The sequence below is a fragment of the Meles meles genome, chromosome X, assembly GCF_922984935.1.
Source record: "Meles meles chromosome X, mMelMel3.1 paternal haplotype, whole genome shotgun sequence".
Lineage (NCBI taxonomy): Eukaryota > Metazoa > Chordata > Mammalia > Carnivora > Mustelidae > Meles > Meles meles.
Window position 1 is genome coordinate 60,393,942 of NC_060087.1, and position 18,065 is coordinate 60,412,006.

Below are 18,065 nucleotides of genomic sequence, written 5' to 3' on the forward strand. Positions count from 1 at the left end.
ATTCACATGGTGATTTTTTTTTGTCCATGATGGAAGATAATTCACACTTCTAAAACCTCAAGACTTTCCATTTTAAAGAACCAAAAGCAAACTCAGGACACCTCGCTGACCCTTCCCCACCCCTAAACAAATTGGTTACTCTTTTCATCAAAAACTCTGAGAGTTGTCGCAGCAGAGGTTTTAATAGCAATGCAAGTTTGCAAACTGGATTTCATTTTTTTTTCCTCGAACTCAAAGTGCAGGATGCAGGGTTCTCCTCATTTTCATGAATGCAGCTCTTGTCACTAATCCTTCATTTTGTTTGGCAAAGGCAGGTTTTGAATTAAGTCTCTTCTGGTATACAGAAACATAATAAAACGAGACAGGTATTACAAAGAAAGCACCTGCATGAAATCATGATACTCAACTGGTAAGTCTGACCGCGTGAATTGCAGATTTAGGCAACGAAGGCCCTGAATAACACAAAGCTCTGTTTTTAGAGTCCCTGGTTGAATGTTTAATTAGATTAGGAATTGTCTATCCACATCTGGTTGTTCCTCAAAGCGAAACCTATGGTTTGAGTGCCCAGTTCTTGCGTGAAGTGTTTTTACCATGGGAGCAAAAGCTCCTGCTTAAAAGATAACAGTCATCAGAGCTATCCAGAACAAGAAAAGAACCATCTGGCACATTTACTAGATTTCCTTCTGCCTCCCAGCATGTGACTGGTTCCCAGTATCATCTTTATAAGGCTTGTCACAACCATAACACCACTACTTTTCATGAGTCATAAAATCTCTTGCAACCCCAGGAGCAGAGTCGGGATCAAAATTCAAATGATAGCACATAATTTTATTTTATTTTTTTAAGGATTTTTAAAAAATTTCTTTGAGAGAGAGGGAGAGCACACTGGTGGGGGGAGCAGCAGAGGGAGAAACAAAAGCAGACTTCCCACTGAGTAGGGACCCCCCCTGCCGACATGGGGCTCGAACCCAGGACCCTGGGATCATGACCCGAGCAGAAGGCAGATGCTTAACCGACTGAGCCCCCCAGGCACCCCAATAGCTCATAATTTTAGACACAAGGACATCTGTGCCCCTGAGTCCACTGAAGTTCCTTTGGATTTGATTATTTTGCCCCGGAGTCAGCAATGGTGAGCGTGGGGGGACATCATCATGTCTGTTCTTGGACTCTGCAATGTGATGATGACTATGGTGTCAGCAAGCCATTCACAGACTGATCCCCAAAGATCCCTGGGGGCAATGACTGTAGGGCCCTGGTCTACCTGACTTCCACTTTCAGAGAAAGCTTCCCCCGTCCCTCCCCCACACACTTTAGAAGGCACTGCTGAAACTTCCATTGGAAGGATCCAGAATACCAAATGCAGTATTGAGGTGTATGTCCACTAACTACAGACACGTGTTCATTGAGGTGACGTTGCAAGTCTCCATTCTGGGATTCCGAGCTCCTTTATGAATTACCTTGCTCTTGGCACACAGTGCCGGGCTGAAGACTGAAAATCTTTTCAAACATCCTTCCGTGCTGGACTTGGACTGGAGGAAGGAACCAAAGACGTGACTCTCGCCTTCTCCATTTTGATACACCTCTCTTCAGCATTCGTGGGTCCAGAGGCCACAGGGCAGGACTATAGTCATGATTGCTAAGGGAAGTGGACCTCATTGGTCTCTGAGCTCTCACATCTTTCAAGACTCTAGGTGCTGAGGAGAGGAAAAGTTATCCTCATCTGGCGGAGCTCCCAGAGGGTGTGCTCCCCTTGTCTTTCTGCCTTTGTTCTGCAGAAAGCAGCTTTTTTCATGTGCCCATTAAGCTTTGACTCTTTGATCTATTTTTTCCATCTTTTTCATCTCCACTGTTGATAGCACAGCCGGTCAGATCTCTCCCTTAGCAGCTACCAAACAAGGAATCGTGGTTTCCAAACACTGGCTTAGGGATGCTTACAGTTATTCAGGTTCAAAGTTTTCTGGAAGGTTTTAAGGCTACTTTTCTTCGTGATGACGCGTTCTCTAACCCCGGAGGGCTCAGTCCCTCTCTGGAATGTTATTCCCGAACATCCGGAGAACCCAGCGGTGCGGCATCCATCCACGTGTGTTTCTCCAGCTTCGTTTAACCCTTGGAGTCATTTTCCAGCGGCAGCAGCGCGGCGGGTCGCGGCGGCGGCGGCCAGAGCGTGACTCCCGCTCGCTCGGCCAAAGCCGGAGCAAGGGCTGCGAAATGCGTGCGGTTGGAAGCCGCGAAACTGGTGGCAATTTGCTGCACGGTAACAAAACCCGAATATGCCATTAGCGATGTTAGCACGCAGGCAAAGTTTGGGGTTCGGGTGGAAAACGGGGCTGATTTATTTCAGACGATTCTGAATTTAGACTCGCTGTCCCTGAAAGGGAGGGAAAAAATAGCCAGAAATCAGGGTGAACGAGATACACAAAAGCACCCTCTTCCATGCCCAGGTCAGGCCTCCAGCCTGAAGAGATTGTTCTCTCTCCAGATAGTTATAGACCTTCACGTATTCTAGCACCTAATACTCTTGTTATATGCTCCAGTGGCTTATGGGCTTCAAGTTCCCTGGGGGCGAAGATCTTCTGCCGATTTCCGTGTCCCCCACCGTGCCTTGCACAAAGGGATGTGCTAGGAAATGTTTACTTGACTGGCCAAAGACGGTGTGTTTTTCCCATTACTGAGTCCTTCAGACGAAACCTTCCAGGTGCTATGCCCGGAAGGTACCTGGAGCGGGTTCTTGAGACTTCAGCTGGGATTTTTCCTGATTGAAGCACTGTGAGCCTCACCATCCAGCCTCTCACAGCAGCAAAATGTATCATAATATCCTCTGACTCTTCTCTCTCGGGATAAGGAAACTTAGACCACAAGTAGGGATAAGCCCAATAGCCTAGCCTGCCTCACAGGAAACATGACCTGACATTGAATAACAAAAAGAGTTTTACTTAATTAGCTAGCACCCGCTAATCAGCGAGGCCTAAACATCTGCCAGTGGAATCTGAGAAGTCTGTTCTAAAAGCTGAAAAGCTGAGTTTATTTACCACAAATGGGGCACCTGTAATGAGAACGGGGAGAAAACCTTTTCCCAGTTAAACCAATCTGAGAGAAGAGGTTGGTGCCCAATTTCCGGAGAGAATCTGTGGATTGAACTTGGTCTTTTTCATTGCATGTGACTATTAATCATCAGATGTGATGGAAGAAATTATCAGCATGAATTTTCTCTGCACTCATATTCATAATTAATAATTTGTGAACTGTGCTGAAGAAATTGAAGCAGAACTTGAGGGCTTAGGGTTTTTTTTTTTTTTTAATGTGGTCAAATGACAAGGCAGTAGAAACATTTTGGAGAAATTCACTGACCTGTTTTCTTAGATCAAGGATGACTTTTTGAAATAAAAAAGCTCTGAGAGATCCAACTTGTTGCCTCCATGGGCTTATAAAAATGTCTTGCTGATGTGACAAGGTAACTCAAATCCTACCAATGTTACAAAGTATCTGAACAATGGACTTGAAACTACAGGACGATTATAAGGGTTGGTTTGTTCAGGGAAATGGAAGTGATTCAGACTCAGTCTGGATGTGTGGTTTTAGGTAGATGGCAAGTGAATTCATCTATCATTGTTGAGCTGCCTTGAGCTAAATGTAATCATCGATTGTTAGGATTTGCAAAGCTATCTGGGGGAAGTGAAGTTACAATTCAAAAGAGAGTCAAGAATTTTGACGAATATGAATCATCTTTAACATTTTTATGGTTGCCTTTGGAATGCAAACTCTCAGCATGTCCCCGAGTTATGAAGCATTTGCCCGAAGACCGTGGGCAGAACTATGCTGCACACCAAAACGATTTTGAAATTTCGAACTGTATGCCTGCGATCTGAGATGTTCGGGTTCATTCGGCCCAGTGAGAGTATCAATGTCTTTCATCAAAAGTGCTGAGATCAGTGGGTGGAATCAGAATTGAGACTCGTTCCAATTATAACCTTCTCCGCCATCGTTTTGAATAACAGCTCAGTCTTTGAAATAGAAACCTTTAAATTCACTTGCTCAGATTGATCCATCAACCTTGTAACTATCAATTTTTACACGAATAAAGTTGATGGAATTTTTTAGACGCCTCTGGCATTGGTACCAAAACCCTCCACTACCGGCTAGGTAACAGACCGCACAACTCCGACAAAAATGTAGCCGTCGTGTAGACGGATTTCTTTTTAACCCTCCGCTTCGCTATTGAAAAACTTGGCTGCTCCTGCCCCAGCCGGTGCCCTAAGCGCGAGTAGGGTTGACAGGGTTGCTCGCATGCGCTCTCGACACAATCGTGTTTGTCGCAATGGGCCCTGGGCGGAAGGTTACAGAAGAGCTCGCGACTTTGATTATAGTCATTTTGTCGGTAGCGCTGGTTACCGCGCTACTTCCGCGCTGGTACTTGATTGTAACAGAAAGTAGTTCCGGCCCGTGTTGTTTCGGCCGAGGAGCCGTCGCCGCCATTTCAAGACCGTGAGAGGTAGATGGCCAACCAGAGTTCCTAAGGTTCGAAGCCTGTAACTGCTGCCGCCGTTTAAGCCTGCCAAAACACTGGTACGGCTGCCGCTCGCTTCTTACTACCTCTAGAAACATTCTTGCCAGTAGTGGCGGCAGCGGGTCAATTACCCTCCTCTCGTTCTCCTTCAAGAAGCTCCAGATGGCGTCTTCCGTGGGCAACGTGGCCGACAGCACAGGTACCGGTGTCCGTTCTACCTTGGCAGACGCCCCGTCGGGGTCTCGCGCCGTCCTCGACCTTTCATCACTCCCTTCCTTCCCCCTAGCCATCCCCATTACATCAGTGGCATTGCTGAGCTTTTTGTCGTCTACCGGCATCTGTTCGGGTTTTCCGCTGTCCGCTCCTCGAACATTTCCTCTTTTCTTGCTTGCTTTCTGCTTCCATTTTTTTTTTTTTTTTTTTTTTTTTTGCTTTTTTAACCCCATCAATTTTCTAGTTGCTGACTCTCTTGGGACGCCTCTACCACACGTGCGCGCTTAGAACGTCTCGGAATGGACTGCATTGGAATCCCTGCCCTTTCACTCTCCTTCGCAGTCGTTTTCTCCCTGAATTCAGCCCACCCTCCCCGTCTGTCCTCCACTCCAGCCCTTTCCCCTTAGCCAGATTTGGTTCTTCTCTGTCAATCTAGGGCGGGGGTGCCATTCCAATGTAATCATGTCCTCACTTTGCATCACCCGAGGACAAGCAAAAGCTCCTTGGTGTGCTGTAAGTAACCTCGAGAAGAGGGGCTACTGAGCAGCACCCCGCTGGGCAGCGCCTTTTTGGTAGTGTTTCGGTCGAGCGGCCCCGGTTTAGATTGGAAATTTCCAGGGGTTCCTGTTGCCATCGCCCAATTCCACCCGCTGCCCCCAGCCTAGATTTCCGATCCCGTTTTCCCTCCCCTCCCGCGGGGAACCACACCCTTCCCTTCGCGAGGTGGCCAGCCCTGCGGTCCACTTCCTACCCTCGGGGAGAAACCACCCTGGTGCGGGTGCTTTGGCGTTGACCACCCTGCCCGCCGAATTCCTGCTTTGTGTTACTTTCTCCCTGTATTCCTCCGCGGGCGCCTCTGGGTCTTCCATTCCCATTCTTTAGCTTAGTGTCTCTTTATTCATAGGGTGTGTATTTTTTTTTAAGTTTTCATCCTTGCTTGAAGAGTTTGTAAAGCAACTGGAGTGTAGCTGCACAAGTGCAAGGCGGTTGCCCTTTTAGACAATTCAGTCGAGAGCATTCGGTACTAAAAATAAGGACCAAATTATAGGAGTGTCCTTCAGCTGCCTTTCCATATTGAGGCTATTTGGGGCGGAAGGGGGGGAAACTGGGCTGCGGTTCTAAGGTTTCCCACGAGGTTATTTTTTTGTTGTTTCTCAGTTGAGATGTGTCAAGGGTTTTATTATTTTTGGACATTGTGCAGGAAGTAATAGGAGAATCCTCCGTTGATCTTAATCCGTGAGATTGTGGGCAGTGGGATCTAGTGATCAGTGTTCCCCTTCCTTCCAGGGATTTTAAAAGATGTAAGAGTCTGTATGAGCTTGCCCTTTTCTGTGTTACTTTGAGGAAGTTGTCATTTCAAGTGTTAATATTAGCAGATAAAGGGGCTTTGAAAGTTGATAGTGTGTTGAAATGAGGGGCTAGGAAGTTCGAGAGACTTGTCTAAAATGTCATTAATTCACTAGTTCTTCTTGAGATAACCACCTTACCCAGATTTGGATGCAGGTCTCTGCTATTGTGTAGTGGTCAGCTTTACGTTCTGTCAGGAAATTTACTTGGCTTTCCTGAGTATACGGATCACTTGCCAGCTCTAAGGGTTGGGGTACAAGGCTCAAATTTGAGCTTGTCACTGTGACCTTGGTAGAATTGAAGTAATTAATTTGTACATGGTTTCCCATTCCAACCTCCTAATGAAAGTGCCATGATCAAATTCCTAGTAATGTATCATTGTTTAAGGAAGTGTTTACAATTGAGACTTAGGCAGTCTGTGGTGGTTTCTCTCCCCCTCTCTGGACTTTAGCTGTACCCTTTATGTATCTGAATTAAGTCACTTACACAGAGCAAAGTGCTTTCATTTGTTACTCATTCTGCCCCACTTTATTGAATGGTCTTATATTTCAGCATTTCCCCATTCTTCCTAAAAATCATTGCAGTTGTAGGTAACTGCTTGGTTTATGTAGGGTTTTTTGCAATGTCTTAATCCTTTAGTCAGTGTCAGAGCTCTTGGAAAATGCTAGTCTTAAACCAGTGTGGGTGGGATTTAGCTAATTTGGTCTCTATTGTGAATTGGGATAATAGAGGAGCAATATAGTCTTGGGTCTTAAAACGTTTGATGACCCCTTTAAATATTTTGGCTCCTGAGAGACTAATTCATGTTGTTTATCAGCTGTTTTAAAAATAGCACCTTGGCTTTTAACGTTTTCCCCTTCGGATGCTGGTTTCAAGTGTATCCCTTAATAAAAAACGAAGTAGAGAAACTACCAATACATTCTTGTAATTTCAAGAGTTAAAAACACATGTGGTGCTCCCAGTCAGTTGAAGAGAGAGTGTTACCAGTATCCCACCCCCCACAAATGCAACTTGAAACATGGGACAGAGTGTTTATTAAGTTTCCAGTAGGTGGTTCTGACATTAAATCTTTGTGACCTTGGAAATCATGCTGTATATTTTGTTTCTGTATGTTAACTAAGGTGCAGGGAATAATGTTTGGTGACTCTTTAGATGCTACCTCTGACTTATGATTTAAAAGTACAAAGTATTTTTGTTCATAAAATGTAATCTTATTTGGAAGTAAATGTTTCTATCTGGTCTGGGAAAGAAAAGTTAATGGTGAATTCTAAAAATGCCAATTCTGCACCTGATGTTAACTTGGAGGTATAAATTAGTGCAGAACACTCTAGTGCTTTACATAGTTTCAAGCGTTTTCATCTTTGAGTTTAATATACCATATTTTTACATTTTTTTTGTTTGCATTTCTAACTTTTTGTTTTCCCCCCTCCTTCCCTCAAATGTTTTGATGATTCTCCAGAACCAACGAAACGTATGCTTTCCTTCCAAGGGTTAGCTGAGTTGGCACATCGAGAATATCAGGCAGGAGATTTTGAGGCAGCTGAGAGACACTGCATGCAGCTCTGGAGACAAGAGCCAGACAATACTGGTGTGCTTTTATTACTTTCATCTATACACTTCCAGTGTCGAAGGCTGGACAGGTAGGAGATGTGGGGGTACCTGCTGGTGATTGCTGCCTCTGGGTGCTGAGCTTAAAAAAATGATACTTAAATATTTGAACTTGAAATTTTTCCAGTACTGGGTTTCAACTAAGCCACCAACGCACATCTGCTCTTTTGCCCACTTGGGACATGCCCAGCTGCCAGTTTTTCTCCTTTCTTTCGTGGTGGTGTTTATATTCTCAGTATGACTAGGGACCTTTTCTAGATTTTCCCACCTACATCTGCCTTCTTAACTCTGTTCAGGTATACTAAGAATAATTTATTCCGTCTGAGCATCCTGTGTCACCTTTATAAGCTGTGTCAGTTTGAGGAATGGAAATGCTCAGAAATGATGGTGTATGTTGCTGTGGTAGGAGGTGCATATGTGGTTCAAGTTGCAAATGCACAAATCGTTATGATATGCTACTTTTAGCTCATCAGTTGAATTAATCAAAAGGGAAGAATCTGTCTTACCCTTTTAATTGCCATTCTGGCTTATTTAGACATTAAAAGATCAGTGTCATTACATTTTAATCAACAAATGGAAAGTGAGGGTCATGCACATAGCATTTTCATTCTTGATCTTAGTGTTCATGTCTTTACAATGTGGCTGTTTGATAAGACTAGTAAGAATTTTATCTCATAAGGAAAAAGGATTCCAACTTGAAATCGGGGATACCTCTACTTTTGGAAAACTTTGATTTCCAAAATATTGCTTATCGTACAATAGTTAAAAGATACTGTCTTGTTACACAGTCAGCAGTAATAGCACAGGAGCTTCAGAAACTGAGTTGCGTGTGAGCCATACCTTCTCTCTGTGACACACATACCCATGTATCAACACCTTTCGCTTTTTCCAGATCTGCTCACTTTAGCACTCTGGCAATTAAACAGAACCCCCTTCTGGCAGAAGCCTATTCGAATTTGGGGAACGTGTACAAGGAAAGAGGGCAGTTGCAGGAAGCAATTGAGCACTACCGGCACGCACTGCGTCTCAAACCAGATTTCATCGATGGTTATATTAACCTGGCAGCTGCATTGGTAGCAGCAGGTGACATGGAAGGGGCAGTACAAGCTTACGTCTCTGCTCTTCAGTACAATCCTGTGAGTAACATTTTAATGGTTATTATTTCCCTTTACAAAAGCCCACAGGGAAACAGCCTGCTACTTCAGACATTAAATAGGTTTTTGGGTGGAATGAAGTTAAGAGTTTAGAAATGTTTGCTGACTTAAAATGGTGAAATTGCTTGGACCGGATCTGCATTATGTTTTAAAAAATTAGTTTTATCTAGCAAGTTACATTTAAAAAGCATAAAAATTACCCTTATTGCAAGAAGTTCTATACCTATTTTTATAATGACTGTAAAAATGCAGAACATATGACATTTTGGGGGGGTTGTTTTGATTACATTTGGATATGTTCTGATAGGTATTTGTAACAGTTAATTGATTTTCAAGGCATACTGGATGAAGGGCCTTAATCTGTAATAGGAAATAGTTATAACAGGATGCCACCGTTTGGGTCAGTGACATGAAAACTAGGCTGTGAGATGTGTTCCTCAGTAGCTTATTCTGTTTTCATTCAACATGATTACAAGTGGTAGAATTGAGGCAATGACATCCAAACCAGGTTTTTGATTCGTTTTTAAATTTTGGGGGCTAAATTGCCGATGTTCTCTGGCGAACAAGTGAGGCCCAGCTGGCAGACATTAAGTTCACATTGAGTTAGGGTCTCTGAAAGATTGATTAAAAAAAAGTAAGACTGGCCCTCAGAACTTTTGATGCAGTTAAGAAAGAACTACAGATAGATATAAACTTAAGAGGTAATGATAGAAGGAGTGTAGGTCTCCAGAAAAAATGAAGAGTACATAACCAAGCTAGGTGGTCCACATTTAGTTTTGCAACAAGACTGGAAGTGGTTAATAAGTAATTATGTTAGCTACCATTCATTGAAAATCCGCTATGTGCTCAAATACTGTGCCAGTTGTTCAGATATTGGTCTTCTTAATTAATGCTTATGATCCTTTGAAGTAGATAGTATTATTGCCAGTTTTACCAGTTAAAAGAGTCAGGAGAGTCAGTGGTCCTGTAACTTTCTAGGGATCACACAGCCAGTAATGGAGAAGTAAGATATTAAAACCTGAGCCTGAATATAATTTTTTTCCTCTTGTTAACTTTTTAAAAAAATTCACATAAAATTAACATACAGTGTTATATTAGTTTAAGGTGTACAGTATAGTGACTCAGCAATTCTATACAGTACTCAGTGCTCCTCACTCTAAGTGTATCTTAATCCCTTTCTCCTATTCCACCCACCTACCTCCACCTTGGCAGCCACCACTTCGTTCTCTGTATTTAAGAGTGAGGTTTTTTTCTGTTTTTTCTTTGTTAATTTCTTTTGAGCTTGAATATCTTGAAAGTAAACACAGAAGAGAGAAGACATAAAAGATTAAAAAAGGGATGATGTGCCCAGAGGCCACCCATTGCTCAAGGCAGCTGTTGAGTACAGTTTGAAAACCATTGATCGTATCCTACTATCCCTTAATCCCTATTTTACAGGTTTGGAAACTGCAGTTTAATTTAGTAGTTTGTGCAAAAGATCTGAAATCATTTTTCATCGTGACATCTGTTAATGATTATTTTTCCAGTTAATTTTAAGAGTTTAATATTTATTATTTTTTCATTGCTTTTTGTATGGATACAGTGAAAAGTCTCCCAGTTACTCTTCTTGGAGGTAGTCAGTGAAACTAACTTCTTACATGCATTGAGTATTCTGAAAGGATATGTAGATTTGCGTGGCTTTTTGTGATTTTTATTGCAGTATTATCTAGCTAGTTTCCACAGGAAATTATGGGGGGAGCCCTGTATGTACTGCCACTGGGGCTTGGACCCTGTTCTTCAGAGCCAGGGCTCAGAGTTCGCTTGTGCACTACTTTTCACAGTAAGTTCTTACCCTTTATTAATCAGGGTTGGTTCCGCCCTTCTCTTGTTGATTGAGTATAAACTCACTCTTGCCCTCTTATATAGCTATGGCTCCACATCTTGAACTCTGATCCCCTTGGCTCAGGTTTTCAGTTGTTTACATGTGTAGCAGGGCAGTCATTGCTGCTGACCTGATACCAAACTGCAGGAGTAGAAAACCTAAAGGAGAAGGGAAGACTAAAGTGGGAGACAGAACCGTGTTTTTCAGTATCTAACCTATTAACAGAAAGCTTGTTGTTGGACCTTTTCTTCTTTTTTTTTTTTTTTTTTTTTTTTTAAAGATTTATTTATTTGACAGATAGAGATCACAAGTAGGCAGAGAGGCAGGCAGAGAGAGAGAGAGGAGGAAGCAGGCTCTCTGCTGAGCAGAGAGCCCGATGCGGGGCTCGATCCCAGGACCCTGGGATCATGACCTGAGCTGAAGGCAGAGGCTTTAACCCGCTGAGCCACCCAGGCGCCCCTTGTTGTTGGACCTTAACAAAGAAGTCAGAACAGTCCTAAAATATATCGTGGGACTACCTCCTTAAAGGCACTGAACGGCTATGAATTCCCATGTGGTTCTGTTTCTACTAGTGGAAGTCGCTGCTTTATTTCAGTGCCTTTACCAGTAAGAGTGAAAAAAGGATTGTGCAGACTGCTGTGATTTCACCTTAAATATACCAGTAATGTTTTTAACTTACTGCAGGATATCTAGCCTTAACTAGACTTCATCTTAGTGTCAAATGCCTTTGTCAGTTCAGTACTGACAAAGTCTATAGTCTGTTCCTAAGTTGTGCTCTTGTTAGCAATGTATTGTTGTCTTGAATCATAGAAGTAGTTGGCCTATGAAAAATAGTTAAAATCACGTTATTTTGGTTTTGCAGCAGTGAAAAGGTAAAATGTTATGATAGTATTCTTGGTAATCTGTTTTCATTTTCAGCAGTGTTTATCCTTTTCAGCAGTGTTTATCCTTTCTAGTTAATGGTAGAAGTTATTCTGTGACTTGATTATAGAAATTTTAAGACCTGGAGCTGTCTTCTGTAATGTTGGATGATTTAATAATTTCACTGAAATTTTAGTCCACATATTTAAAGGTGCTATTGCAGCCGTTAATCTACATGATGGTTCACTAGAATTGCCTCATATCCAGCAGTCCCTTTTATGAATTACGTATAAAATTGTCCTTTGTAAAATGGCTATAACCCTGAGTTGTTCTAAGGAGCTCTGTTGGTTGTTGAAACATTGCTTTGGCTTTGATTGTGGATGCATAATGCTGAGAGCTACTGGCATCCTGACTATCACGTTACTGTCATGTAATTTGTTACTGTTGTGAGCTAAGCTGTGGAAAACCATGTATTTCTGTTTCTCTCTGCTTTTTATTATGTTTGCTGTGCAAATGTTACATTTAAATATTTGAGTGCTTATTGTGTGTGCAGTGCTTTATTAGGAATTGGGGTGATATGCTGGGGAGAAAAAGTTGAATGTTCTAATATGAGAGAGGACCTGACCTGTAAAGAAAAAAGGGCGTCAAGTTCCTTGGATGGTTATTGTTAGAGGTATTAATCAGAAGATTTTCTTGAGTGGGTGCTTATAACCTAAGCATTCTGTTGGAAGGTAAATAGCAAGTAGACTTCCTTGGCTGAAGTGGTGAGTCAAGTAGTAACAAGAAGTGAGTATAGTAGAGGAGAGTCAGTTTGAAGATTCATAAAGAATAGAGGCTGAGGATTTTAAATTGAGAGGCAATTGAGAACTACCATAGGTTTTTATCAGCCTGTTTCTTTCTTCATGTGTTTGTGTGGATAGATAGAGGTGCGTAGGTGTTGGAGCTCTAGGAAGAAAGGCAGGAAATAAATGCTGTTTTGGGAGAGGTGGTTATAAAGGAAATCTTTTTTTCTTTTAAAGATTTTATTTATTTATTTGAGAGAGATCACAAGTAGGCAGAGAGGCAGGCTGGGGGCGGGGGGGGGGGCTGGGGGGGGGGGGAAGCAGGCCCCCTGCTGAGCAGAGAGCCAGATGCGGAACTGGATCCCAGGACCCTGAGATCATGACCTGAGCTGAAGGTGGAGGCTTTAACTCACTGAGCCATTCAGGCAGGCGCTCCTCTATAGGAAATTCTTACTCATTTTGAAGCAGTCTTAGGTTTTGAACTTTTGGGAGAATAATTGTATCCTTGGATTTCCTAGAAATCTGCTGTTTATGCATAAACGTTTGGATTCCCAAATGGGAGAATTGGATTTCAGTATTATATTTAATATGAAATGTTTTACCTTTTTCTAAAACTGCCTTGTTGATATCTGCTAGTGATCTTGAAGATAATCTGTTTTTAACTGTGGGCATTGTGTTAACTTGATTTAATATGCTGTAATGGATCAAGATGGTATTACTAAATATAGGTAGGCACTGTCAGCACTTGGATGGCATCCATCCAAGAGTTTATAGAAATTAGAGGGTAAAAGTATGCAACAGTTGGCTAAAATATAGCCCATTAGGGTCACTGTTGGAGAATTATTGCAAGATTTTGATTATTATGGCTCAGAAGAAACATAGGAATTTGTAAAAGTCCAAAGGTAAATAATAGCAATAATCAGATGTAGTAGTAGACCTTAATGAGCAGATTGGATTGTTTAGTTAATGGTTGGCCCAAACTGAAGGGTGACCCTTAAAGTTTAGGAAGAAAAATTATACAAAGTAGATAGCAAAATTATAGAATCATTTCTTCTGAGTATAAATCGGGCTAAAAATGCTTAGAGTCATTAGAGGAGGATAAATCTGTAATAAGACTAATGATATCTGTGACTTTTTTTTTAAAAAAGGATTAGTATTAGCCTTTTGTACTTGAGGTCATGGGAGACAGTCCTTCTCTCCCAAAACACCAGTCACTTCTCGCTGGACAGACAGGACAGATCAGGTAGATCATGGAACTGACCCAATATGGTCAACTGTAGGCTATTCTGTGGCAGTCTGTTTGCTGGCTGACTTTTGGTTCACCTGATGGATGATAGTATACAGTCACAAAAGCTGTTTGTCAGTAAAATTAACCACCTGATTCTGGAAACCATAATATGATTGTGCATAGAATAGTATATATGATGATACTTCGGCGCAATTGGCAAAATTTCTCTTACTGGGACTTAATAAGGCTCTTCCCCCTCTGTGGAACAGTTTGAAATGATAAGCTATTGCCATTGTCTGTGCTTGTTAGCTGGTAGATTTGAATGACAAAGGCAAACAAGGACAAATAAAAATTTAAGCTCACTGTTCTGATGAGTCTTTCATACTGATGAACAGAATGGTGAGTCAGATGACTCACAACACAATGGCGCTGCTAATAAAAAAGCAGAGTCAACTGCTTTTCATTATTCACCCACTCAGTTCTAATGGCACTTAATACTAATGAGTAATCTAGTGGCAGGTGCCAGGATTGAAGTTTTGGTTGGATGATAATCCTTCTGTCTAATGCTGAAATGAAGTCAAGGTTTCTAAGTATGCCTGACAGCCCAAGGGTAGGTTTGCTGTTAGCCAGTCACAGCTAAATACTTTTTTTCACTATGGAAAATTTTTGGCCCTTGATACTGGAGTGATTCATCATAACCTTTGAACAAAATAGTTGAACAAATATTTGGTGCTTTTTTTTTTTTTTTAAAGTGACAGCATTTAGGGAGAGAAGTTACAGTAAAGCCGTAGTCTCCCCCCCATTTAAAAAATTTAAATTCAGTTAACATATAATGTATAATTGGTTTCAGAGGTAGAGTTTATGATTCATCAGTCTTACATAATACCTAGTACTCATCACATCACGTGCCCTCCTTGCCCTCCGTAGTGTCCATCACCCAGTAACTCCATCCTCCCACCTCCACTCGCCTCCAGCAACTCAGTTTGTTTCCCATGTTTAAGAGTCTCTTATGGTTGGTGTCCTGCTCTGATTTTGTCTTGCTTTATTTTTCCCTCTCTTCCCCTATGATCCTCTGTTTTCTTTTTTTTTTTTTTTAGAGATTTTATTTATTTATTTGACAGAGAGAGATCACAAGTAGGCAGAGAGAGGGGGAAGCAGGCTCCTTCCTGAACAGAGAGCCTGATGCGGGGCTTGATCCCAGGACCCTGAGATCATTACCTGAGCTGAAGGCAGAGGCTTAACCCGCTGAGCCACCCAGGCACCCTGTTTTGTTTCTCAAATTCAGTATATGAGTGAGATTATAGTCTTTATCTTACTGAGTTATTTCAGTTAGTGTAATACTTTCCAGTTCTAAGGCCCATAGTCTCTTATCTGAAACTGGTGGGATCAGATGCATTTCAATATTCAAAATTTTTTAGGATTTTCACAAGATGGTAATACTATGTATAAAACTCTCAGGTGAGTCGAGCAGTACCTTCTAGTAAAACACTTATATGTTTCTGCAGCAGGAGGTTTGAGTATTCACACTAAGTGGGATCAATGAATTCTCTAAATAGCTTTGTGCCAGTTCTGGTCAGATTTAATCATCAGATAAGTTTTTGGAACTTTCTGGAATTTGGAATTGAGGATGTGGGGTTGTGGTTCTGTAATTTTGTCAAGCAGTATCTTTAGTTGGCAGAATAAAAGGACAGCGAGCTTAGATGCGTAAAAGTAATTTCAAGGTATTTTTGGTTGACAGTAATTAAGGAGTATCTCCTGGTTTCTAGGATTTGTACTGTGTTCGCAGTGACCTGGGGAACCTGCTCAAAGCCCTGGGTCGCTTGGAAGAAGCCAAGGTAGGTGTTTGATAGAATACATTTAAACATCAGTGTTATGAAAACTTGTACTTTTGCCAAGTCTTCAACTCTTCATTGAGCTATCTCCAAAAAACAGTCCTATGAAACTGAGGAAAACTGATGGCATGAATCACCTCAGACTAGAGCAGGGCCAGGCTTTGGCGTATCTGTTCTAAGTCTGGGGATAAAGCAAGAACCTGAACATTTTGGAGCCTTTCTGCTGAGCTAGATCATCTTTATAACAATGGGCTCCGTCATGATCTTATGTGGGAATAAGTAACTATTCCTTCAAATCTGAGGCTTGCCTGCTGGTGACAAGCAGAGCGCCTGTGATTTGGCTCAAGACTCCTATATGATGCAGGTGCCATTGAAAGTGCTGCTCTTCTAAGTCCTTTGTGGCTTGTAAGTGGAGAAGAATTTCATCCAAATGTTACCCTGTAATACTGGCATTTAAAATTCTTATTTAACCTTCCTCCCTTCATCTTCCTTACCCTTTTTACAGTGGAAGAAAGGCTGTTAAAATGATTGCAAATTAATAATTGGAGCATCCCGCCCCTTGTCCCTATTCCCTCCCCTAAATTCCTTTTTCCTCTTTTTCAAACCTATTTGTCTACCTTCTTTTCTTCCTTACTTCCTTCTTTTATTCCTCCCCACCCTACCTCTTTTTAAAAAAAAAAAAAAAAAAAAAGACAAAGCTGGTTTGTTTGGGAAATGGACTGATCGAAAGAAAACTTGCCAAAGTGGAAAGGTGGCTTTTAGCATTCTTTGTTTCCAAATAATGAATTTGAACACCAGGTTGGGTTATTAAAGCTTTTGGTATAATTGTAAATTAAATTTACAAATGAAATTGTCTTGTTACAAGCCACCTTACGCAACCGCGCTGCAGGGGTGAGGAGTGGGGAGAAACCAGAATGCTTCTGAAACTCCCACCTGTTGCTCTGAGCCCCACGCGCATGCTAATGCGTGGAGTGTATGCGCAGCGTAGCTGTCTGTTTGCTTCATCCAGGGAGGGCGAAGGCTTTTCAGCACCATCTAATGTTAAAAGGCACTAGTTTTAAGTGCGTAGCTCATAAATTCTGCTGACACTTTGGATTAACCTTTATGTAGGTTTCCAGCTAATGAATTGTAATGGATTTCAATCTCAGCTGATAAATCTTAATTGGTAATTTATAGAACAAATATTTGATAAGCTCCTATTAATTGTCACCCCACCAAGCGGACAGCTAACATGAATTGCACTTCACTGCAGCTTTAGAGATCGGTTTAGGCTGAGACATTGCGCCTGCCTTAGGTTGCTGACTTCTTTATTTCAGAGCTCTGGAGACACCTAGTTTGAAAAATGTTTATTCTGTTTTTGTGAGAACTTAGTGAACAAGAACATACTCTTGAGTGAAATGCAATGTATTTCTTTTGTAATCAGTGCATTTGAAAATTCAAGCCAGCATATTCCTAGTAGATGGAAGCAAAATTAAGTTGTCTTTGTAGAAAGCAAAGAGCCTTTCTTCCAGCAAAAATCCCTGCTGTATGCAATAGCCCTGATTAACCCTCTCCCTTCTGCATGTTTCCCATGTTACAGACTTGAGACTGTCCTCATTCCCATATGTAATAGACATCCAAAGAATTTCAATTGCTTTGTTGAACTTTTACTAATGATCTTGTTTTTATTTTCTCTCTTGTTTTTGGTTTTTCACCATTGATATTGTATTTAGAAGGTTTCAGGTGGGTGAAACCTCCTATTCCATGCGTAAGGTGCCTCGCTGAAGGGAGCTCGAGGCCTGGATCTAGGGCAGACACACACCTCCTCCTCTTCCAGCAAGGAACGCACCGAAAAGTCACATGATGAGAAATATGGTAACGGGTTTGTAACTGCCACAGCAAAACAATTTGCCTCCATGCCTGAATCTTCTGTCTTGTGGCTTCAGAAACAGCTTAAAATAATTTTATTTACGAGCAAGTTATGTAAGAGAATGTTTTATACTATAGCCACAATTCTGTCAAAGATAAGTAAAAGTTAATTGATATTAAAAATTATTAGATTATTTACTAGTAAAAGCTTCTAACTCTTCTTGTTGTTCATTTTTTTCCTTTTTTCTTCTTTGTTTGGATTGCAGCATTCTGCTCTTCTGATGATGCGCTGTGACCCTGCAGTAGCGCAAAGGCTGCGCAGCGTTAATGCGCAATGCGTGCAAATGAGCCCCTGTGAACGGTTGACTAGATGAGTAATCTGATTGACTGGCTCCCTCAGTCCTATTGTGTAGCCTTTTTTGGATAAAATTGGGTTTTAACATACCTCGAGTCCAACTAATCTCATTAAACAATTATTCTCTCTGGGCCTGTCTAGTAGATTAATGGATCTGGTTGGCCGTTTGCTGCGTCTAGGGGTGTTCTATGTAGCGCAGCAGTTCGCAGCGATCGCGCAGTGCGTTGCTGTTAGGTTGCGCAAGCGATGTTTGCGCTCGCATTACAGGGACCTCAACCTAGGTGCAATCCTGTCATACGAGGTTTCAGCTTTGGTCCCCCTTGGAGTCGGGCATTGTGAGGATGGGTAGCCTGGCTTTCTTATACCTGATGTGGCAGAAAGACATTCTTCTCCTCAGTAGTGTAGTTTTGATGTGAGTGAGGAACAGTATTGTTTAGAGTAGCATTTCCCAAAGTGTGTTTTGTAGCATTCT

General features: G+C 41.7%; 1 protein-coding gene and 1 pseudogene across 4 annotated transcripts in view; one reads left to right on the forward strand and one right to left on the reverse strand.

Annotated features, from left to right (window-relative positions):
- Positions 1-284: 284 nt before the first annotated feature.
- LOC123934662 lies at positions 285-1,509 on the reverse strand (annotated as a pseudogene).
- Positions 1,510-4,465: 2,956 nt separating this feature from the next.
- OGT (O-linked N-acetylglucosamine (GlcNAc) transferase) overlaps positions 4,466-18,065 on the forward strand; it is a 34,931-nt gene continuing 21,331 nt past the window's right edge. For 3 of the 4 annotated variants that reach the window (XR_006816828.1, XM_045994895.1, XM_045994898.1), the window contains exons 1-4: positions 4,466-4,703; positions 7,524-7,704; positions 8,565-8,808; positions 15,325-15,393. Coding sequence is in view for 3 of the 4 variants with exons in the window: in XM_045994895.1 (XP_045850851.1) it covers positions 4,667-4,703; positions 7,524-7,704; positions 8,565-8,808; positions 15,325-15,393 (531 nt within the window). In the remaining variant the exon portion in view is untranslated. The remainder of the gene's footprint in view (positions 4,704-7,523; positions 7,705-8,564; positions 8,809-15,324; positions 15,394-18,065) is intronic. The other variant, XM_045994897.1, reaches the window with a different exon arrangement.